General features: G+C 50.3%; 12 protein-coding genes across 12 annotated transcripts; 3 read left to right on the forward strand and 9 right to left on the reverse strand.

The window, feature by feature from the left end:
• Window positions 1–276: 276 nt before the first annotated feature.
• Window positions 277–698, reverse strand: LCP9604111_1923 (uncharacterized protein; the record flags this gene model as incomplete). The annotated part of the gene is made up of 4 exons (XM_039069343.1): window positions 277–455; window positions 505–517; window positions 593–643; window positions 696–698. 4 exons carry the CDS (start codon window positions 696–698, stop codon window positions 277–279), a joined length of 246 nt encoding a protein of 81 aa, XP_038932050.1.
• Window positions 699–1,137: 439 nt separating this feature from the next.
• On the forward strand, window positions 1,138–1,475 carry LCP9604111_1924 (SUMO family protein SMT3; the record flags this gene model as incomplete). Its single annotated transcript, XM_039069344.1, has 2 exons — window positions 1,138–1,347; window positions 1,413–1,475. The coding sequence occupies 2 exons, from the start codon at window positions 1,138–1,140 to the stop codon at window positions 1,473–1,475; spliced, it is 273 nt and encodes a 90-aa protein (XP_038932051.1).
• Window positions 1,476–1,696: 221 nt separating this feature from the next.
• LCP9604111_1925 (uncharacterized protein) lies at window positions 1,697–2,083 on the reverse strand (the record flags this gene model as incomplete). The annotated part of the gene is made up of 3 exons (XM_039069345.1): window positions 1,697–1,839; window positions 1,896–1,956; window positions 2,051–2,083. The coding sequence occupies 3 exons, from the start codon at window positions 2,081–2,083 to the stop codon at window positions 1,697–1,699; spliced, it is 237 nt and encodes a 78-aa protein (XP_038932052.1).
• Window positions 2,084–2,192: 109 nt separating this feature from the next.
• LCP9604111_1926 (uncharacterized protein) lies at window positions 2,193–2,780 on the reverse strand (the record flags this gene model as incomplete). Its single annotated transcript, XM_039069346.1, has 1 exon — window positions 2,193–2,780. The coding sequence occupies one exon, from the start codon at window positions 2,778–2,780 to the stop codon at window positions 2,193–2,195; it is 588 nt and encodes a 195-aa protein (XP_038932053.1).
• Window positions 2,781–3,936: 1,156 nt separating this feature from the next.
• On the forward strand, window positions 3,937–5,084 carry LCP9604111_1927 (RTA1 domain-containing protein; the record flags this gene model as incomplete). The annotated part of the gene is made up of 4 exons (XM_039069347.1): window positions 3,937–4,153; window positions 4,222–4,711; window positions 4,770–4,844; window positions 4,901–5,084. 4 exons carry the CDS (start codon window positions 3,937–3,939, stop codon window positions 5,082–5,084), a joined length of 966 nt encoding a protein of 321 aa, XP_038932054.1.
• A 221-nt stretch (window positions 5,085–5,305) lies between these two features.
• Window positions 5,306–7,823, reverse strand: LCP9604111_1928 (putative succinyl-CoA synthetase subunit alpha; the record flags this gene model as incomplete). Its single annotated transcript, XM_039069348.1, has 9 exons — window positions 5,306–5,392; window positions 5,451–5,743; window positions 5,803–5,834; window positions 5,895–6,499; window positions 6,551–6,749; window positions 6,804–7,186; window positions 7,256–7,399; window positions 7,467–7,588; window positions 7,661–7,823. The coding sequence occupies 9 exons, from the start codon at window positions 7,821–7,823 to the stop codon at window positions 5,306–5,308; spliced, it is 2,028 nt and encodes a 675-aa protein (XP_038932055.1).
• A 281-nt stretch (window positions 7,824–8,104) lies between these two features.
• LCP9604111_1929 (choline/carnitine O-acyltransferase) lies at window positions 8,105–10,838 on the reverse strand (the record flags this gene model as incomplete). Its single annotated transcript, XM_039069349.1, has 4 exons — window positions 8,105–8,232; window positions 8,309–10,243; window positions 10,295–10,324; window positions 10,376–10,838. The coding sequence occupies 4 exons, from the start codon at window positions 10,836–10,838 to the stop codon at window positions 8,105–8,107; spliced, it is 2,556 nt and encodes an 851-aa protein (XP_038932056.1).
• A 189-nt stretch (window positions 10,839–11,027) lies between these two features.
• On the reverse strand, window positions 11,028–11,797 carry LCP9604111_1930 (uncharacterized protein; the record flags this gene model as incomplete). The annotated part of the gene is made up of 4 exons (XM_039069351.1): window positions 11,028–11,141; window positions 11,187–11,298; window positions 11,549–11,576; window positions 11,767–11,797. 4 exons carry the CDS (start codon window positions 11,795–11,797, stop codon window positions 11,028–11,030), a joined length of 285 nt encoding a protein of 94 aa, XP_038932057.1.
• A 553-nt stretch (window positions 11,798–12,350) lies between these two features.
• Window positions 12,351–13,387, reverse strand: LCP9604111_1931 (CAP domain-containing protein; the record flags this gene model as incomplete). Its single annotated transcript, XM_039069352.1, has 2 exons — window positions 12,351–12,693; window positions 12,744–13,387. 2 exons carry the CDS (start codon window positions 13,385–13,387, stop codon window positions 12,351–12,353), a joined length of 987 nt encoding a protein of 328 aa, XP_038932058.1.
• Window positions 13,388–14,941: 1,554 nt separating this feature from the next.
• Window positions 14,942–17,396, reverse strand: LCP9604111_1932 (thioredoxin domain-containing protein; the record flags this gene model as incomplete). The annotated part of the gene is made up of 4 exons (XM_039069353.1): window positions 14,942–15,582; window positions 15,638–17,140; window positions 17,191–17,308; window positions 17,361–17,396. 4 exons carry the CDS (start codon window positions 17,394–17,396, stop codon window positions 14,942–14,944), a joined length of 2,298 nt encoding a protein of 765 aa, XP_038932059.1.
• A 22-nt stretch (window positions 17,397–17,418) lies between these two features.
• LCP9604111_1933 (WD40 repeat domain-containing protein) lies at window positions 17,419–19,200 on the reverse strand (the record flags this gene model as incomplete). Its single annotated transcript, XM_039069354.1, has 7 exons — window positions 17,419–17,492; window positions 17,549–17,591; window positions 17,637–17,781; window positions 17,954–18,180; window positions 18,235–18,882; window positions 18,934–19,099; window positions 19,160–19,200. The coding sequence occupies 7 exons, from the start codon at window positions 19,198–19,200 to the stop codon at window positions 17,419–17,421; spliced, it is 1,344 nt and encodes a 447-aa protein (XP_038932060.1).
• Window positions 19,201–19,469: 269 nt separating this feature from the next.
• On the forward strand, window positions 19,470–21,445 carry LCP9604111_1934 (uncharacterized protein; the record flags this gene model as incomplete). The annotated part of the gene is made up of 4 exons (XM_039069355.1): window positions 19,470–19,492; window positions 19,545–19,580; window positions 19,632–19,878; window positions 20,108–21,445. 4 exons carry the CDS (start codon window positions 19,470–19,472, stop codon window positions 21,443–21,445), a joined length of 1,644 nt encoding a protein of 547 aa, XP_038932061.1.
• Window positions 21,446–21,758: the final 313 nt, after the last annotated feature.

The raw sequence follows: 21,758 nt of genomic DNA on the forward strand, positions 1-21,758 counted from the left end.
CGAATTTTCGCCCGCGCACTTCTCTTCTTCTTTTCTTTTCTTCTCTAATGTCTATAGGCTTTCATTAGAGTCTCGGTATGAAAACTCAATTTTCGTACAGGTCCATGAGGCCTCTTTGCGTGCTCACGATTGTCTTATAATAAATGCAGTTCTTCAATTAGCCTGGTTTCCTCCATATGGAAACTCAGACCGCAAAGGAATTGTGACATCCTCCATCTTCAACATGGGTCACTTGAAATTGAAATTTAAAGAAGCAAACGTAATAGCCTTACTACTTTACTTCCCTGCTGCTTGAGCTCGTTGCTTCATCTTCAACTTCAGCAAGTTTGCTTTCGGGCAGCTGACGGTAGACGCTTGGTCACCTTGCTGTTGGTAGAAGGCATTGCAGCACTCATATAAAGCATCAATTTGTGCCTGGCATCTGTCCTCATTGAAGGAGTTTTTCTGCAAGCAATCTAGCTTGGTTAGACCTTTGTGTCAAAATGCTATGAATTGGAAAAATACCTTGAATGGCGCACTGTTAGAGAGTCAGTAAGAGCTAGCAACACCATCCAGGCACTCTAAATGGACGCTTTCAGATATGGGCACATACAGCACGCGGATGGCAGGGTTGATCGTGCGACAGATCTTGCTTTAAATTACCCTAAAAGAATCTCAGCATCTAGCCAATATGTCCACAGTGATACTTTTCATACCATAATGCAAGTATCAAAGACTGTACTCCGTACAAAGCGTTGTAGACACACTGTTCCTTGGAAGTGACGAAAGTGATAGAAGAGCCAAACGCAAAATAGATTCTCCGCCTTCAGACCGTGGGGCGAGTGTGCTATTCTGCCGTCGCCGCTGATCTCTCTTCTTCCTCTCTTTTCTAACCACCCTTTCCACAACCTTCACTATCGCGCTTCTGGGCTTTCGTCGTCTAGGTGAGTACCCCGTACTTCAGTTGTGCCCTAAAATTGCGTTGAAATCGCATCTAACCCTCCTTTTTGAACTCTTCAGACATAATTCAAAGCCCCGCTCAAAGAGGTTTCTAAACTCGCTCTCGCTCCTATCATTGTAAGCATTCTTCCTCATTGACATTCTGGCTTCATAAGAAGTAGCCGTTGAACGAAATCCAGACTCCGACAGTTATTCATCATGTCCGACAAAGAAGGCGCTGCTCCTCCCACCGAGCACCTGAACATCAAGGTGACCGATAACAACAACGAGGTGTTCTTTAAGATTAAGCGCACAACGCAGCTGAAAAAGCTCATGGACGCCTTCTGCGAGCGCCAGGGCAAGCAAATGTCCACTGTTCGGTTCCTTTTCGACGGCACCAGGGTTCGCCCCGAAGATTCTCCCGACACTGTACGGCCATTCCCTTCTTTCGTCATTTATTAGTATCTCGAAATCTTGAAACTAACTTCAAATAGCTCGATATGGCAGATGGTGATACCTTGGAGGTGCACCAAGAGCAAATCGGAGGAGGTTGCTAGACAACAAGCCTTGTATGCTAGATTCGCACTTCCCGACGGAACCGAGGCTACTGGAGCGACATACGTTGGGGGATACGCTAGGGCTGCTGGCTAGCGGTGGACAGAGGATCCTCATTGACGGCCCATGGGCGAAGCGGCGGCGTTCATACTGCTTTTTTTCTTATGAATGATGATTATCAAAAGCCCTTCAGTCTTCTCTGCAGACTTTGAGGGTGCTTTCGCTATGTTATGTTTTCCTCGAGGTCGACCGACCGCATCGCGTAGACATAGGTAGTCTCATTTTGGTCCGAGGCTTTGTATTTGAACCTGGAAGCGAGAAACCAGGACTTGTGCCAAATTATGAAGACTTTCTTCTGGGGGGGGCCTGTTTCATCCGTTAGTTTAGGTGGTTTATGGGGTCTCAATTTAGACTGCGCATACACTTACTAGGCCCTGCTATCACCAGTGATCGCCTTATAACGCGGTTACCAGGCAATCGAATCTAGGGCCCAAGAACCGCGGAGTTGTCCCCCCATGATCAGTTGATCGACCACATGTGTTCTTCGTGGGATAGAAAGTGCAAGATAACCACACACAAAGCAATAAAGAGACGCCCATTCATCGCCCATGGTAATCTGTCACACAGAGAGAAGACATAAACAATCCAATTCAACAAATATACACATGCATAGAGAGCAAATCGCCTAATATAACCCCAGAAATGCACCCTAAAGCGATCTAACTGCTCCAAATAGAAGCCTTCATCTTCTCCTCCTCCTCCTTAGCCTTAGCCTTCTCTTCACGCTCTCGATTCCGCCTCCGGATTTCCTGCTCCTTAATCGAGCGGTCATAAGCGCGCTGCTGCTCTGTCCGCTTCGGGGCGCGGATCCCCAACGCACCGGCAATCAACCGCTCCGCAACGGCAGTCTGCTTCTCCGGTCGACGGGTCGGGGGGCCCTTCGCCGAAGCAGGAGAAGCAGCTCTCGCCGTCCACGGGTTGGAGGTCTGCGGGGAGATAGGTGTCGGCGGGGGACCCAGCGGTCCCTCAGCGCTGATGCTTGGAGAGAGCAGCTGGGAAGCGTATTCGTCGCGGGATTCGGCTTCCTCGCTTTCCGAGGCAGAGAGGTCTGCTTCGTCTTCCCAGGAGTCTGCGACGGGTTTGCGGTGTATTTTAGGGTTGGACTTGGGCTTTGAGGTCACGGCTGCTGCTGGAAGTTTTTTCACGTTTGGTCGGGAGATGTCTCGCACCGGGCCCTTTTCGCCTATGGACAGGTTGCGGAGTGTGGATTCGAGTTCGGCGCTGGCGCTGGCGCTTGGATCAGACATTGGCACGTGAGGTTCGGGTGTAACGGGCGATAAATATACAAAGAGTGTAGTGGTAATGGTCAACGAGAGTATTTAATACACAGTCCAATTTAAGGAAGATTTGTGCAGGCTCGAAATAGAACGAATGGCGTCAGTGCCGGTGGCATCCCTGGTCGATCGTGGAGAACAAAGAAGGGCTAGACCTTTCGGGTTCGGCTGCCTCAGGATAGTCAGGCATCAATAGAGTCTTTTTTCTATTTATATTTCAGGGATAGTAGATCAGTTATATTGGATTCGTAATGTCTTTGGTGGATTTATCAAGTACATAATGCTAACATTCAGCCCCTGACGTTGGAAACATCCGAAGCTAGCAAAAGAAACCGACTTATAGATCATCTAGGAGCATCAAACTATTGCAACCTGCATCAGAAGAAGTTATAGGGTAGTAGGAGTAATAAAGTGCACAATAAACATTGAAGAAGTGACTAGCATCATTCTAGATACTTCGATATTCTATCTGCCAATAGATCCTTTCTACTCCCATGTACCAACCATCTTCGTTCTTTCCCAAAACTGCACCCGAGCAAAGTCACTAAAGTGAGGCCGTTACTCAAGAAACGGGTCTGGTGAAAAGAAGCTGGGGTTTTCCAAGATCATATCAACGATACCATCGGGTCGTGGCCGAGTACTCCCCGGTATAACATAACAAAGAAGTTTGGGACGTACGGCTGTAATGCTAAAACGAGGATCTGAGCACACCCAATGGACTAGGCTATAAAAGAAGAAAGAAAATCACGATAAGCTCGGTTGAAGGTCTCTGCAGTGTAGTGTTCAGGTATACCTCAACTGGCATCTGGCGGGTTGTGAATAGGAAGTTTAATAGAGTAATGAGAGAATATAACAACCTACTGACTTCGAGTGTTTTGGAATTTGACTCGTAAATTCAATGAAGGTCACCGACCATGGCTTCCATGCAAAGCCGATCTGTGGCCGAAAAATTTCGGCAACAGCGGTCTCTCAAAGAAAAATATATCCAAGAATGATGCATGTAAATCTATGTCTATATATATCTTTCTTTGACACACAGTAACATCGAGAGAGTAAAGAAGGTAGTTTTTCTTCGTGACATCTATACGGAGTATCTCCGATCATATCAATTGTCCTCTATGCTAGAATCATGGTTGAAATCCGCGCTGCAGCCAAATGTACGGAGGTGACTCCTCAATGTCCAGTCGAGGGCACCATCTACGGCTACGCACCTGATCTTGTATTCAGCGTTGAGTTCTGTTTGATATTCGGTGCTTGTTCTCTGATACAACTCGGCCAGATGATCAGATGGCGGCTTTGGTCTTTTAGTATTGCCGTGATTCTCGGTTCTTCGACTGAAGTGATTGGTAAGTCAAATTGAAACTCTATGAGAATCACTGGAGACTGCCCGGGAGAATACTGATAAAAGAAACAGGCTATTTTGGTCGTATATTGTTGAACCGGAACCCATATTCATCCGCCGGCTTTAAGACGCAGATTTGCACTTTGACACTGGCACCCGCTTTCTGGTCGGCAGCTATATACCTCACGCTGAAGCATGCAGTGAACATTCTGGGGCAACAAAACTCCGCACTGAGGGCGAAGTGGTATCCCTACCTCTTTGTCACCTGCGATACCGTTTCGTTGATTCTCCAAGGCGCTGGTGGTGGGCTTGCGGCAGCAGCTAAAACAACCAAAGCTAGTGATATGGGCAGCAATGTCATGCTGGCCGGGATTGTTTGGCAAGTGGTCACCTTGACGATATTTGGGGTGATGTCGGGCCACTTTCTTCTCCGTATAAAGAACGCCCCAAAAGATGGATTGACGGTTGAGGCCCGAAAAGTCTGGAACAGTCGCAATTTCTGGGTATTCTTTTGGGGTATCTGTGTGGCATTCATAACAACTTATGTCCGTTGTGTGTATCGGTAAGTCACTGGTGATACTATCTTGATATCTGCTGAGTACTGATATTGGAGTGTCTAGCATCGCGGAAATGGCTGGTGGGTGGAAAAATCACATAATGCAGAACGAACTTGATTTTACTATCCTTGAATCGATGTAAGTCGAACTTTGACAACACAAATTGGAAGCATTTGAAAGCTGATGGATCCTAGAATGTGTTCAGTCTCTGTGATAGCCCTATGTATCACCCCTCCTGGGTATTTCTTCCCGCAAATGCGTGGAGATTACACTAGATTAGTGAAAGAAGTGGATGTGAAGGAAATGAAGGATGTGAAAGATGTGAAGGTCTCTATTTCACTGTGGCCAGAGCCACCACGCTATCAGGAATTTATTTGATTCTGGTGAAGTTACATTATCTTTTGGCTAGATGGTTGTATATTAATGAGTGAGTTGTTTTCAGGATGATTTCAGATCTAGACATAGAGGTTTAGTGGATGTTGTTTCTCAAGAGGAATGAGGGAATATATATTTATAAATCGTTGCATTAGATTGAAAAAGAGATCTATGCTGATATATTTTATCTAGTATGACCATATACACTTTGAAAGGCAAAGCAACTATTGCTCCTTAGCCAACGCGATAACCTTCTTTGCAGCCTCCTCGAATCCATCAAATGCATGCAAAGGAAGGCCACTCTCCGCAATCTACGGATATTCAAGTTAGCAACTAGACAATGGCAGCGGATATTCGGATCATGCTTACCATCTTCTGCCCCAGTTCCTCATTCGTACCTCGCAGTCGTACAACCACTGGAACCTTCATATTCAAATCCCGGAAAGCCAAGATAATGCCCTCAGCAATCATGTCGCAGCGAGTCAGTCCGCCAAAGATATTGACAAAGACGGCTTTGACGCGCGTGTCAGAGCAAATTACGCGGAATGACGCCTTGACTGTCTCCGAAGTAGCTTTGCCACCGGTATCGAGGAAATTCGCGCAGTGGCCGCCGTGGATAGTGAGAGCGTCGACCGTGTTCATGGCAAGGCCGGCTCCATTGACTGCGCGATATTGTGAGCGAATACCCTTTTCCGACTAAGGAATAGACTAGAATACATACCGAGTGTGCCAATATTGCCTTCGCCTTCCAATCTGCTGTATGTCAGCAAAGATACAGACAAACTAGGGAGTCATGGATGTGCTACTACATACTTGACGTAAACAATTCCGTCCTTTTCGGCTTCAACCTCCGCCGCGACCTCTTCGGATATATCCCGCAGTTTATGGATATCTTCCTGTCGGCCCGAGCTACGGAATGCAGCATCGTCGAAGCCAAAACGTGCACCCTGGACCTCCAAAACATCATCGGGCGAGATGCCAATTTGCGTCTCCAGCGTGAAGGCCTCTTTTTCCTTGTAAATTTCCCAAAGGGCTTGCAGAATGCCTTCAAGCTGCTTGTGAGCAGAGGCTGGGAGACCCAACTGCTCGGCAACATCAGCGATGACGGAGCTTTCGAACTTGCTCTGAGTGTAAGGGAATGGGAATCTTTGCGACTGAGCCGGGCTAAATCCGGAAGTCGCCGAGGCAATAATGCATGGCGATAAAGCTGTTCGGTCGACTGCAATGGAAACAGAAACAGGACTATCAGAGTTAGAAGCCGACTCATTGACAGGGACGGATTTCTGCTTGAGGATGTCGAATGCCTGGAACTGCTTGATGTACAGAGTACGCTTGTGTTCAGTGTTCCGTCTCGAAATTGGCGTAACTCGTCTCATAGTATGAAAGCCACGTTTTTGTGAGCCAGTTCCAGACATTGGCTATGTGTAGTTAGTATAGCTCAGATCGGATTCTCAAAGAAACAAACTCACACGGCTAGACTGGTTCGCAAACAAAGTCTTCATTCCTTCGCCGAACTTCTCAGGATGGTTAACCATGACCGCGCCAGCACGTTCAAGTGCCCGATACTTAGTTTCTGCATCTGGTTCCCCAGGCGCAGCCCAAGCACCGGCATGTCCCATAACCCGCCCAGGAGGTGCTTCCAACCCACCAACAAGGGCCATAATAGGCCTACCCAATATCAGCATTGCATTCAAACCCCGTAAACAAGACACAACAACTTACTTAGGATCCACAGTCCTCCGTCGATAATCCTTAATCCACTCCGCAGCATCCATCTCCGCCGTCCCCCCAATCTCCCCAACCAAAATAATACCCCGAGTATCAGGATCATCTTCAAAGAGATTAAGGGCATCGACAAAGTTCGTGCCCGCCAGCACGTCACCGCCCATACTAATACAAAGACTCTGACCAAGTCCAGCCCGCGTCGTCGACGCAACAGTCTCATAGCTCAATGTCCCAGACTTAGCCACGATACCGACATTGCCCGGCGCGAAGCAAGGCAATGGCTGGAAGCCGATTCGGCATTTGCCGATGGCGGATATAATTCCTGGACAGTTTGCGCCGACAAGACGGGTTTTGGATTGCGTTTGTAGCATGGAGTGGATCTGTATGTAATACAGTTAATGAAAAGAACTCTTCGATTACTAGCACGGTTCACTGTGAGTAGGTCATACCCGAAGGATGTCGTGGATCGGCACATGCTCCGCTACAGCCACGACGAGTGGGATTTCCGCTTCGATGGCTTCTTCGATGGCTTTGGCGGTTTGGTTTCCTGGGACATAGATTGCAGATGCGTCGGGTTTTGCCTGTTCTTGGGCCTGGTGTGCTTGCTCGTTAGTCAAATTACATCCTTCCCAGGAGAACGTATCAGTTCAATCCTCGTACCGCTTTGACAGATGGGAAGACAGGTAAACCTAGATGTTCGCCTTCGACCCCAGGCTTGACGCCTCCCACGATCTTAGTGCCCCATTCAAGAGACTCCTTGGCATTGGCAGTCGCCTGTCTTCCTGTGCGGAGATTAACATTTCATGACATTCATTGAGGGACTCGGCTCAGCTATAACAAAAGGGAATAATTACCTGTAAATCCCTGGTATAATACCTTGGTATGGGCGCCAATCTTGAGGTTCGGTAAAGTGTCCGCATAACTGGCCGTGCGGGGGGTGGTTGTAAAGCGCCTTATTAGGGATGTCCGCAACTGGGGCGCCCGTTTATGTACGGCGTGCAGAGGCATAACGTTCATGGAATACGCATGCAGATTGGCGCAATGCTTCTATAGTCGGAGGAAGATTATATACAATGTCAACTTCGAAATCAATCAAGTCAAGAAAGGCTACTGAGCCAAGTCGGCTATAATCCGGTGTCGGAGCTTTCCCCACATTTGCCGAGGAAGTTGGCCCTTTCAAGCTTTTTTATACTTCGCGTCTTCGCACATGAGATGGATATGGGGTAAATATAAATTCATACGTCGTTTTCGTCTGATTGAACTACCTAGATACGACTCCTTTCTCCAATCCTGCACAATCAATAATCATTAAGATGAAGCTTCTTCCCCACAAATCTCCGCCTAACAGATTTCTCCCCGCGTTGTTCCCGCTCCGCACTGAGACCCTTGAGCGCATGGAGAAGCATACCAGCATCGAAGAAACCATCTAGATAGATATAAGTTAGCAAAGAGTCGCAATATAAGAACCAGCAACCAATGGTGCAAAAGAGGTAAAAACTTACATCCTCCCATACCATCATCCTCCATATAGCTACTCTCAGCGGCAGAAGTAGGAGTCTCAACACCCCCACCTCTTACAAGTCGACCGCGACGATTCGTCTCCGCCTGCAAGCTCTCTGCAAACGCCTCGGTCTCTCTCGCCCGACTAGTACGCGGACTCGTCGCCTTGCGATTGGTCGCGCGCAGCAACTTCCGAATCTCAAACAGATACGTCTCGAGCGTGTGCATGAGACGCGACGTCTGTCTGTGCTTGGAGCTCGCGCAGATCGAGATCGAATCGTCCTTGATAATATAGCCAATACCGAAGCCGTCGGCGGACGTAGGGCCGAAGCCGAAGTGGCGCAGACAAGGGTTTCCGCAGTTCGAGGTCGACAGTATAGTGGTATTGATCTTGTCCCAGCCGGCATCGGCGAAGATTGCGGGTGTTGGCGTCGTTACTGTGCGGTAGCCGCGCGTGCTGCTTCCCTGTGAGGAGAAACCGTCGTCTGAAGGGGAGGAGGAGGAGAGCTTCGGTGATTCAGGACACTGGCTTTGGGTTTGGGATTGTGTTTCGCCAGGGCTGGAGTACCCGCCAGTTGAGCTGGTGTCCGGGAAGAGACCCTCGTCGAAGGAGCGCTGCCAGAGGCAGTAGAGGGCGTAGAGGTGACGGTCCGGGCCCTGGCCCTTTGAACAGTCCTTGGTGGCGGCGCTGTGTTTTTGGCATGCGATGCGGAGGGCATCGACCTTTTGTTCGGCGGCATTCTCGCCCCAGAATGCGGTGACAAAGTCTATGCATTCGGGACTTACGGTGCGGATGGCTTCTGTGCGTCCGTGCAGGAACATCTTTGTCATGGCTGGTTCGTAGGTGTTCTCAGCTCGGCCGTAGAGACCGTAGTAGGCGGCTTGGAAGGCCATCTGGATGAATGCATCCGGAGAGAAGCCCATCGAGGTGATGAAGTTCTTGCCAAAGCATTCAAAGTCCAGGACTTGGATTTCGTGCTGGCAGAGCAGGTCGGATAGATGTGATTCGGCGAAGCGGAGCGCAATGTTAAGCTCGGGTGTCATGTCCCATTCTAATTTGCGCGGTGTCGTGCTGACATTTCCGAAACTGTGTGGGTCGCGCTTCGCAGGGTCGGGACTGCTGGTTGCCCATAGGCTTGGGGATTGCCCGTTGATGGTCTTTGCGAAGCGGAGGATGGTGTCGGTGTACACGTCGCTGGCAAAGCGTAGCACCGTGTGGCCATCCACACCGGTATGCTCGAAATTGATACCAGCACTGCCGTTCTTGCAGACGATGATTTGCAGCTTGTCATACCAACGGTTGGTACAGGTTCCAACCTGCACACCCTTGACGACTTCGCATGTGCCACAAAGCATGTTAGTACAAAGATCGGCCATGGAGGCTGGCTCCGTGGCGTCTAGACATAGAATGAAGAGCGCGGTATCGACAATGTTCAAACACTCCGCGTTGTTAGATCTGCGATCTTTGGTCATGATATCACGTAGGCCCGACCAAACTTTCCGGTTCTCGGTGCTGAGTACACCCACAGCACCCTTGGCAGCCTCGTGAAGAGGAGTCTGAGTCGCATCCTCAACGATTACCTCCAGGTTAAGCGAGATGTCTTTCTCACTCATGATCAAATCGCTATTGTTGTCCAAGACGTCAAACCAGTAGAACTGGCCCCGAGCCATAACAACTATGTGTTTAGCCGTGGGGTCCTGGCTAATTACGCAGCCATTTTCGGTAGGCAGACGTGCGGTTCCAAAAAGCCGGGAGTACTGATACATGCAAAGGGGCGTTCCCCGCACGGTATCAGGAGGCAACTCCTCTCGACGCACAGCCCGAACAAACGCCAATGATGAGACGGCCAGTGATGCAGCTCGAGTCACCTGGTGATTTCTGGCGGGAGTTGGGTCGTCCTCCAAAAGGAAGAATGGATTGAGGTTTAAAACAACAGCTGCGAATGTTAGATGACTGCAAAAAATTCTTCACAGGAAATCCAACTTACGATTATCGAAATTCAAATAAGAATCATACCCTAGAAAATGATCAGCCAACATCTCATCCAATACTTATTCTGAAGACTTACAGAATTGCTCAATATAGCTCGTCTTTGAACTAGCATAAGCCTTCAGCCGCTCTTGCAGAATAGGGCCCTCATTCTTTAAAAAGTCCCGAACAGCAGCCTTGGTATCTTCATGATCACGCGGGGTTTGCAAGCCCTGCAGAGTCTCTAGGTACCTGCGACAGGTATTCTCCAGATCAGGAATAGGAAGTTTGGGCAGCGAGTCCTGGTTTGCAAAAGTCAAGCCCTGGCTCTTGGGCTCAGCAATCTCCGCGGAGGGTTGTTCAGAAGAGATATTTGCTCTCATGACTGTCTGGCCCTGGGAGTCAGGCCCGGACTTCTTGCTTTTGCCGGTGTCCATAGAATCACTGGATGGTTTGGGGTCGGCGTCCGTAGGATCACCAAGTGGTTTGGGATCGGTGTCCAAAGAATCACCAAGCGGTTTGGGGGCTGTGAAGAATCGGACTGCCATTGAGGAGTAAGACATAATGTTAGATGTGTTCAGATTCTCGGAAGATAAAATCAGGCGTAGCGACTAGCGAGGAAAGTGGGAATTGACAGGAGGCGTAAGGCTGTGCGGTAGAAGTAGTGGCAGTCTTGGAGGCAGTAAGATGGCATTGGAACTATGTCATGCGCAGAACAGATGCGGGCAAGGGACAAGAGGACAAGGAGAAGATCACGTAGAGGGGGAGAGATTCAAGTGGCGAGGGAGAGGGAGAGAGTCTGGTAATTTTATATAGGCGTGCGGGATTATAGAATCATCTCGACGGGCTGTGGATCCACCTCGGGCCTAAGGGGAAAAGGAAAAGAAACACCGACTGAGCCATGTACTTACAGAGCAATGTACGATAGTGCAAATGGTCTGAAACCGAAATGCGGGTTTGTGTGACCGGGTAATACGGAGGGAGAGCGGAATGATAGCGCCGGAGAAACGGATGAGTTTTCTGCTATGCCGCCAGATGTTAAATTATTGCCAAGAAAAGGACCACTGTGGACAAGTAGGTTATGGGTGCTACAGAGTCCCTTTATATGGGAGACTCTGAGAGTTTGTCCCATGTAGACATCGCATCTTGAGGCGTTTCCATGGAGGACGGCGGGTGAGATAGGTTTGTCTTGGGGAGGATACCCCTCACCCCGTGGGGGAATTCAAGGGGAAATGATAGGTGGGATGCGGGATAGACCAGGCTAAGAACTTACTTCCCAAGGTTAATGTCAATCACGAACCCTGCACGTCGGCGCAGGTGTCTCGGCTCGGGATTAAAGATGTACAAAGCGTGCCGTTGAGGGTGAGAGGTTTAAGGTGAATAGTGCTTCAATAAAGATAAAATGAATTATCGGCAAGAAGAAGTTCACTTATACCGCCACAGTTCCTCGGACTTTTGAAGTATACCGAAAGCGCTCTTTTCTTCATGTACCAATGACGTTTCGGGCGAAGGGACCGGTCATGCGGGGGAGTGGGGGTCACGTGGACACTACGTCATGGGGCTAAAAAGATCATCCCAGCGCATCCAAAAGGACATACAAGAGAACATACAACATACAAGAGAACATACAACATACAAGAGAAAATTGGGAAATCTTACAATTTCGTGGATGGGCATGTTGGAATAACTTCATGATACGCTGGGGTTGTACACAGTACATCACGCTCGAAAAATAAAAAGATGACGCCAGAGATTTTGTTATCCACAGGATGAGCCGCGACACAGGAGTGGCGGAAGACAAGGAGTCCAAAAATATTCACAATGGAACAATAATATCTGCATTGCCATGGGTCCTCCAAAATAGAAGGACGAAGCACGCTTGCATACATACAGTATGGGTCACCGATCGAGGCAGGACATGCAAATGACGAAGAAGGTAAAGACAAGAAGATAAATACACAACACAAATCGAATAGGAGACATATTGTTCCGAAGAACAGGATGGATTTAGATCACCACATAAGAATATCAGATGTGGCATTCTCAAATCAACACCTCCATATATTCCGAGACGTTTATGAAGTGGGCTTCAAGACGTTGTCGGCATACTCGCCGGCGTAGTTACCAGGGGAGCCATAGTTGCAGACAGTGTAAGGCGCGGCGCTGCCAACATTGCCCAAGTCAGAGCAGCTGACGGTGGCGCAACCAACTTGAGTGGTAGCTTTCCAGACGATCTGAGTGAAGTGGCCCCACTTCTCGAAGTTGGTCATATCAGGGTTGGCCTCACCGTAGAGGTTGGCGAAGTATGGCGCCTCATCGGTGTACATCATTCCGCTGATAATCTTCTCACCGACCTCTGCCGCGTCGTAACCGTAGGCGATGTTCTGGCCGTAGTCTCCGCTGGCGGACACGATGGAACTAGTCACGTTAGGATTATTGTTTCTCAAGCAAAACAGAGGAATACTTACGTGTCGTGTCCGTACACGCAACGAGAGGCGAGGGTGTTGGCAGCTCCGGCGAGGTCATCGGACCAGGTCAGATCGCCTACAGAGTGCGCGCTACGGTGGATGTTGTGGTAGTACAGAATGGACTCCTGGTAGGAGTCGGTAGAGCTGGAGGTGGCAGCAGCGGCGGTGGTCGAGGTTGCCGAAGAGGTCGCGACGGAGGTGGTAGCAGCGGCGGTGGTGGTCGGGGCGACGGTGGCCGGGGCTTCCGAAGAGGTAGCGACGGAGGTAGCCGAGGAGGTCACGGCCACGATTTCAGCCTCAGTAGTCGAAGATGGGACGATCGAAGAGGTGGTCGAAGACGAGGTTGAGCTGGTCGCGCTACTGGGTTCCACAGCCTCAACCCCGGCGGCAGTAGTAGTCGAAGCCGCAGCAGGGGCAGACTCGACCTCCTTCCTGGAAACATCGACAGTGGGGTGGGCGGCGTTGGCGGTCTTGGTGGACTGCTTGACCAAAACAGCAGTGTTGAGGGTGCTGGTGCTGGTGGGCCACTGGGTGATGGTTTCGGTGACGGTGGTGGTAGTCCACTGGGTCACGTAAACCTCCTTCTCAATAACTCTGGCACAAGTGCCGACCGCCAAGGCGGCAACGATGACAGCAGAACGCATTGTAGGATTTCAGACAAAGAAACTTCTCCAGGAAGTTTGTTAAAAAAAAATAAGGGTCGGGATTGGGTCAAGCAGATCGACTGTTGACAAAGGAGTGTGTAGGTAGAAAATAAATGAATGGCAGGCCGAGGAGCACCTTCTTTCTTCAAAGAGTGAAAGAAAGATCAGATGCAGGCTTGAGGGATTGGATGGAGAGAAGAGAGAAGAAGCGAGGAGGTTAAAGTGGTAAATAATGTAGAAGGGGGAGATGGGAGATGAGGAGGGGGGCCGTGCGAATATTAAATTTAAATGAAGTCCTGGAGATGGAGATTGAACTTGTAAGTGATTATTTTATAAATTATTATATCGTCAAGAAAACGTCAATGGCTTTCTCCTATACTTATTCCCTTTTCTTGGGCTTTCCAACCTCTTGAGATTCAAACATGCCTCGATGTGGCACATTCTATAGTACATTCCACGGCCTAGATACCATTTCACACAGATATGAGGCTGGCGATTTAGACCTCCAAGAGATATTCTCCGTACAACATAATCTCGTTTGAAGTATTAAGGGTATGAGCATATTAAAAATTAAAATTAAGAATTAGGGATATACGATGCGTGATGTGTCCCCTGGAAGTATGGCCTGGACCACCTCTACAACAAGTCCACCGTATGGAGCCCGTAGTCAGTACTGCTAATCAGAAGAAGCCCTGAGAAACAAGGTAATTAAAAGTACCGTGGGTTTCCACTCCATGGAAAATCTCCGAAGTAAACTAGAAACGGAGTCTACAGCCGTGAAAAATAAGGGCAAGATCTTAGTATCGCAGGCGACAGCCAACACTGGAAGCCCCTGGCCAGGAACGGTTTCAAGTGTCCACATCGGAGCTTTCACCACCAATCAGAGGAACGTGTCGAGAAACAAACAACCCCACCAGAACACCCGCTTCTCCCACTAAGAAACTTGGCTTGGAGGCCAATTCGGCAGTGAGCACGGGCGGATCTGACTTAGATTAAAGCAATCAACCTCGTTTCAGCCACTCAATTATGACGGGATCAGAAGGATCGCCCGAGACACTCCGGAGCAAAATGGGAATTCCTTGTTTTTGATTATATGTCCAAGTTGGAGGGCATCTGTGTAGCTTTTGATATTCCGAGGTTCCAGGCCGATGGAGCACTCCGTTCCTTGGATCTGCGACAAGTGGAAGATCATGCGACAGCCAATCAGAGCGATATGCCCGTTGGCACACCTCGTCCACGGATCCTTGTGGGACTGGGCGCGTATACATACAGGAAGGGGAAATTCCAAAACATCGTATTTTCAAATCTGTACAATCGCATTTGGCCTTGTAGGAGTACGGAGTAGACCACTACAGAATATTCCGCAGATTCTAGTCTTGAACATGTACCTCCACCTTTCCGGCAGCAGGGTCCATAGTCTGAAAGTACAGAACATCCGCTCTGAAATAACGTAAATTGTAAAACGTGCAAGAGTTACCCAACCAAATGTCCAAAAACGCCACACAACACTCCTGATGTAATTCAAAAAAGTAAGTACCAAACTCGTAGCGCTCGCTAGAGATTTTTAGTTTGGCATTTCCCAGTCTCACAAATCATCATGTAGTTCTTGGCTGGCTCGCCGGCCTTCAAATCTTGGAAGAGAGCATTTCGGGATTTGAGCCAGAAGGACAGGTTTCCCACAAAGTCTTTCAGATGTGAGGGGCGAATGTCGACAAGCGAAGTGACCACGACAGACGAGGACACGGCCACGCCGGCCTCGGCCCGGACACGTCGCTGGATCAGGTCGAGTGCTGACACGGGCTCATCGTTCCGACTGAGGAAATTGTCGCCACGTGGCTTAGGGACCGAAGAGACATCGGGCGTGGAGAACACACCCGTCACTGTGCGAGTGCCAATCTGGAGGCCCACAATCACGTCCAGCATGCCTACAAACAGGAAGGGGTGCTGGATGATCTCCACCGCGAAGGTGTTGCACGTCTGCCGAGCCAGGGTCCGGTAACTCTCATCCGCGAGAAGAGCGGACAGGCGCAGTAGATTACGCGCAATGACTCCGTTGATCGAAGGTGTTGCTGACTCGGTGCCAGTTTTGAGACGGAGGATCGGGGCAGGCATGCCAGGGGTGACGACGGAAGGTGTACTGAAGTATCCGGTAGCTGTAGAGCCACTCTCATCCAAGAAGTATTCATTGAGGTATCCTAGAATCACAAGTTAGCCACAAGGTCCCGTTCATAGAAATGGGGCTATTCTCACTTTGCAATCGCTCCGCAAATTGAAGATAGCTGTCGTCGTAAGTAGCCTCATACATATCAAGCAATCCGCTAGCCAAGTATGCGTAGTCGTCGGCAAAACCCGGGGTGTCTCCACGACTTCCATCGCGGTAAATGCGCCATAGCTGTCCCGTGCCTTTATCGAAGAGCTTGTCCTTGATGAAACTGATTGCCCGTGCTGCCGCTTCGCGACAATGCACGGCCTTGGAGCTCTCGATCTCCTCAAACAGAACACTACACTTGGCAAGCGCACCGATCGCCAATCCATTCCAGGCCACAATAATCTTGTCATCCAGGTCTGGCCGCCCGCGTGTTCGTTCGCGATAATCGTGCAACTTCAGCTTTGACGACTTGATGATCTTCACTACTTCTTCCTCGCTAAGACCGAAGTCTCTAGCGAGTTTGCTCGGCGTGGCACGGACGGACAACACGTTCTGGTTCATGAACTCATCGTGAGGGTCATACTCGGGGGGCACGTTGCCGTCAGGGAGAACACCCCAGTGTTTGGCGCAGACTGGAGCATCCCGAGGGCCGAGGACTGAGGTGAGTTCCTTCAGCGACCAGACATAAAAGGCACCCTCTCGCTTTTCGGTGTCATTTGGATGGGGGTAACTGTCGGCATCTTCCGAGGAAAAGAACCCTCCGGTGGGCGACTGTATCGGGGCGCTCGTCAAGTAGGCGGACAAATCATAGACAGCGCCTAAAAGTTCGGGGTCGTGAGTAAGCCGGAAAGCATCCACGTAGACATCCAACAGCTGTGCCTGGTCATACAGCATCTTCTCGAAATGAGGGAGACCCCAGTCCATCGTCACGCTGTACCGTGCGAATCCATGGCCGATATGGTCCCTAATGCCGCCACGAGCCATGTTCACTAGCGTCGTGACAGCCATCGCGGTTGCTTGTTCACACTCATCATGCCCTACAACATCCGTGACCTGGGTCGGATAGGCACCGAGCCGGATTAGGAAGCTGAGGTTAGAGGGTGTAGGAAATTTCGGTGCGCGGCCAAAGCCGCCATTGACCGAGTCGTATCGAGAGGCGAAATGCTGATACGCTTCTTCTAGAAGCTCAATATCCATTTCCTCGTCATTATCATTATCGCGGTCACCATGTGTCCCTTCCTCGGCAAACTCTTTCAACTGCTTGGTGATTTCTTTGGCGCTGTCGAGACAACGCTGCTGTTGTGTCTGCCACACATCTCTCAATTTTTCTAAAATCTCCACAAACCCGATTGCCTCGGGGCCCGTGAATGTGTTTGAATTTGGGCCTTGCCAGTAAGTGCCACCAAACACGGGCTCAAGGTTAGGAGTCAAAAACACATTCAAGGGCCAGCCACCAGAACCCGTCGTGGCCTGGACATAATTCATGTAAACGTCGTCGATGTCTGGTCGCTCTTCGCGATCAACCTTGATCGGGACGAAGGATTCGTTCAGAATCGAGGCCACCTCTGGTGACATAAACGATTCTCTTTCCATGACATGGCACCCTAGGCAATATTAGAATGCCGGTACGCCCAGTGAAATAGTTGTAACCTACAATGACATGCGGAGTAACCGATACTGAGAAAGATTAAACGATTGTGCTTCTTGGCAAGCTCCATAGCTTTTGCATCCCAGACTTGCCATGCTACCGGGTTGTTCATATGTCCTCGGACCTGTTATTCCATGAGCGTGTTGCCATTTATCTCATAGGAACACATCTCTCACATAGGGGGATTTGCTTTGCTGCAGACGATTGACCATTTTGGAGCTTGTGTCAGGTACGTCATGGCGCGGGTGTGAGTGGTTGATCGAGGCAGCCATTGTCACTGGATTTCCAATACTTCTGCTGATCGGAGACTAGACGTCCATCAGCCCGGGGCTGAATAGTGGTTATTAACGGGTTCTGGCAGTACCTAGGTACCCAAGTTTAGAAGCTACCCAACGTGGGATCGAGTCCTGATGGGATATAACGGCTTGTGGCACAAATAGTATCTTTTAAACTAGGGTGAGAAATGGGCCGGGTTGGCGCGGGTTAGAGCAGGTCGGAGCGTGTCTTGATGGATAAAGTCGTGTGCGGGCGCGCCATTTAGGCGGGGGAGTCGAGGCAAGGGTCGCGGTCGCGGGAGATCGGCCCCGTGCGTCATGGCTGCATCAGCAAGTCACGTGATCTGGTTGTATAGTCTACAACATATGTACATGTTTAGTGTACTGTTTGGTGTGGTATTTAAGGCACCATACATGTCTCTGCTAAGTATACATATGTTCAAAACATAATTGGGTATCACATCATCTAATCGTCTCCCATTAGCTCTGCCAACTCTGCCTCTTCCTCTGCCGTTAGCATGGATTCGGCTGGTTTTTCCTCTTCCTCTTTGTCTGCTGCGGGCTTCTTTGCGAGTTCCACGGCCTGCTGAAGCTCATCGGGTCGAAGGGACCATTGGCGAATGGTCGCATCAATTCCTACGCTGACAATGGTTGAACCTACAAGCACAAGCCCAGTGACCTCTTCGAAGTGGCCAGAGAAAGTATGATGCAGTGCTCCGGTCTATATTAATCAGCACATACGCATAAAAAAACCAAGGAGGAAAGAGGTCCTTACCGATCGGTTCCACACTCTAACTTCCTCGTCCCGACAGGCAGTCACAACCCAGCCTCCTGCTTCATAGACAACAACATCACGGACAAAGTCAGGATGCTCTAGGGTCAGATTGGCCTTCCAGCCATCCTCTCGAATCAAGCATTTGGCAGTCTTGTCAGCCGAAGCAGTCCAGAGATCACCGTCATTATCGAAAAAGAGCTTGTAGACACTGGTCTCATGTGGAAGGAGAGGGTCAGTAGTATCACCACCGCCAAAGATACTGAATTGGCGAATCTCCCGGTCACTTCCTGCACTAAATACGATTGGTTTGGTGCTATCCGATTCTGGGTCAAGGGCAAGGTCCTGGATGCTGCGAGAGTGGCCCTTGAAGGTCTCTAACCGCTCTCCACTTGTGATATTGAACACCAGGACTTGTGCATCAGCACCACCGGAGATGAGCAGGTCCTTTCCAAGTAACCTTGCACTTATGACTGATTGAACAAAGTCGACATGGCCTTCGTACTTCTGACGTGGTTGGCCCGTGGCCGTATCCCAGCTCCAGATAGCTTGGTCCCAGCACCCGGCAAATAGGAGCTTGCCATCGGGGCTCAAACAAAGACAAGTAACAGGAGCCATGGGACCTGTAAATACCTTAGCTGTTTCGCCTGTCTGTAGAAATGTAAGAATTTGCGACGGTTTTGAGATAACAGGTGCACTTACGGCAAGGATGACCCTTCTCACAGTGCCACTGCTTTGCGCAACATAAATCGAGCCAGTATGCCAGGGATCTGGATGAACTGCTAGGATCTTGCCCTGCAGTCGAATAGGGTTTCCATTGGTGTTCTGAGACTTGGCATCTTTCCGCTCCTGCTCATCCAAAGACGCGCTGTGAGGGACGTCAATCAACACATTCCGATTCAAAGATCAAACAATTGCTTTGACTCACGATGTCTGAAAGAAATGATCCCGGTTCGAAGAGGTCGTCATCGTGTCTCCAGTCTCTCAAAAATTCAGGCAAACGTAACAGCAGCTCTCATTTTTCCCCATCAACTTCTCCCCCGCCAACTTCAAAATTGCTATCCGAGCTTACGTCGTCCACCGTAGCCCGTATCCTCCACAAAACCACAGAATTTGCGTTTCCTCTCCCTTCCCTTCTCTTCCCAACCTATCTCGTCTCTCCAAATCTATCCGTTTTCGTATTCTTTCTCTTCGTATCCCTCGTTTACTTAGTCCGCGCGATATCGCGCACAGCTGCCATGGAAATGAATCACCTCATAGGGTCAGTCTGAACCGGTTCGGAGTCAAGGTGGCCGGGAGTTAACATTTGGCAGTCAGCGTTTCAACCTGATCTCGAAAAGTGACATTCGGTGAGTTTATCAGACTGTCAATTGTCTTCTCCGCCATTAATTGTCTTTTAGTTATGTCGGTACTCTTCACGAAATCAACCCCGAAGCCTCCACGATAGCTCTTGAGAATGTCATGTCATTCGGTTCAGAAGGGCGCCGCGGCAACCCCGCCGAGGAAGTTCCCCCCTCCACCAGTGTTTACGAGTACATCGTCTTTCGAGGAAGTGATGTGAAGGACATCAGCATTGCTGGGGAGGATCAAAAGGAGCCCGCACCGCAAGAAGCACCTCGGGTACCCGATGACCCTGCCATTCTCGGGGTAAGTCATCACAGCTCTTTCCTTGATCTACAACGTCATCCCCCACAACCCACCGCACATTGTCTCGGCGAATTGATCAAGTGACGAGAAATTCTCGGATGTAAACACATATCTGTCTGAATGCGCAAAACCATGTTGAGATTTCCGTTGCCTTCCTTCTGATGATCAATTCCCCTTGGACTTGTTTTCTGTATCGTTTTGTATACAGCGTGCTGACTAGCACAAATAGGGCGCGAAACGACCAGTTCCTACCCAAGGGCCTGACCCGGGACTTGCTCCACAGACTCTTCCTCCCCAGGGCCCTCCCCAGCTGCCCCAGGGAGCTGGCCCAAGCCCTCCCGGTTACCCCCCGCAGCACCAATTCCAGCAAGGTTTCTACCCCCCCTACGGACAGCGATTTGGACCACCTCCTCCGTTCCCTCCCGGTCCCGGTTTCCCCCCGTATGGTGCTCCTCCCGGATGGTACCCGCCTCCGGGGCATGGATTCCCCCCCGGTCCTGGTCAATTCCAGCCGCCGATGCCCATTGGCCCTGGTCAGCAACCTGGACCTCCACAGCTTGGACCTCAGCAGCATGGTTCTCAGCGCCCGGGACCTCCCGGTGCCGCACCCGCATCTAAGCCTACATCTGAACTCCCGATCGGGGACAAGCTTCCCAGCAAGTCTACGAGCGGTAACGCAACCCCAGCCGCTCAGAACGCCCCCACTCCTCCAAACGACTCGAAGCCTAGTGTGGCCGAAGCTTTGCAGGTTCCTGTTAGTGCTGCTCCTGTCCCTCAGAAGAATGGCCGAGTTATGCCAGCTATCCCAATCGCTGCCCCAAGGCCTGCTCCTCCGATCGCCAACATTCCTATCGCCGCTCGGGGAAATAACCAGTCTATCACTGATGCCACCGCGGCTGCCACCGCTGCCGTTGCTGCCGCCATGGCCAAGTTGCCTCAGCCTGGTGCTCAAAAGCAACCAGGACAGGCCGAAGGTGCCGTGGATGCGCTTACGCAGCAGATGAATCACATGCGCCCTTACGACAACACCCGTCCTCCCCGAGGTGGTCACCACCACCCTCGCGGTGGTCGCGGCGGCGCGCGTCCTCCGCAGCAGAGCAAGAAAATCGAAGTCCCCCAATCGGATTACGATTTCCAAACTGCAAACGCCAAGTTCAACAAGCAGGATTTGGTGAAGGAGGCCATTGCCACTGGAGTTCCCGTTGCTGAAGCCGAGGTCCATGCAGCCGAGGAGGCAGAATCCATGGAAACTATGTCAAACGGCGGCGGCTCTTCGGCCCACGGCTACAACCGCGGTTCTTCCTTTTTCGACAATATCTCAAGTGAGGCTCGCGATCGTGAGGAGAACACCACTCGTGTTGGTGGTCGTGAGTGGCGCGGCGAGGAGGAGAAACGCAATATGGAAACCTTCGGACAGGGTAGTGTTGATGGCTACCGGCCCAACTACCGCGGTCGTGGCCGTGGCCGCGGCTTTGGTCGTGGTCGAGGTGGTTACAGCCGTGGCTACGGCCGTGGCCGCGGTGGCCGGGTCACCTCTGAGTCCACTGGTGTCCCATCCCAGGGTTGATCGGGATTTTTTTGATTACATGTCTTTCTAGCGATGATTGCTATCTTGTTTTCATATTTGGGGTGGCAAGACCTATGACCGAAACGAATAATCACACTTGAATCTTTTCTAGTCTCTTCGGCGCAAGGCAGACTGGGGCCGGGGGCATATTGGGTTGGCCATGCGATCCTGCAACAGCAATTATGGGTGTTTCTTTGTGTTTCTTTGTGTTTTATTGTTATGTTCCTTTTTTTTTTTTTTTTTTTTTTTTAATTATGGAACGCAGTACGAGTGAGAGGGGGTGTGGTAGATGGCGTGCGGACGTCGTCTTCCT

The sequence above is a fragment of the Penicillium roqueforti genome (genome assembly GCF_015533775.1).
Source record: "Penicillium roqueforti strain LCP96 04111 chromosome Unknown scaffold_02, whole genome shotgun sequence".
Lineage (NCBI taxonomy): Eukaryota > Fungi > Ascomycota > Eurotiomycetes > Eurotiales > Aspergillaceae > Penicillium > Penicillium roqueforti.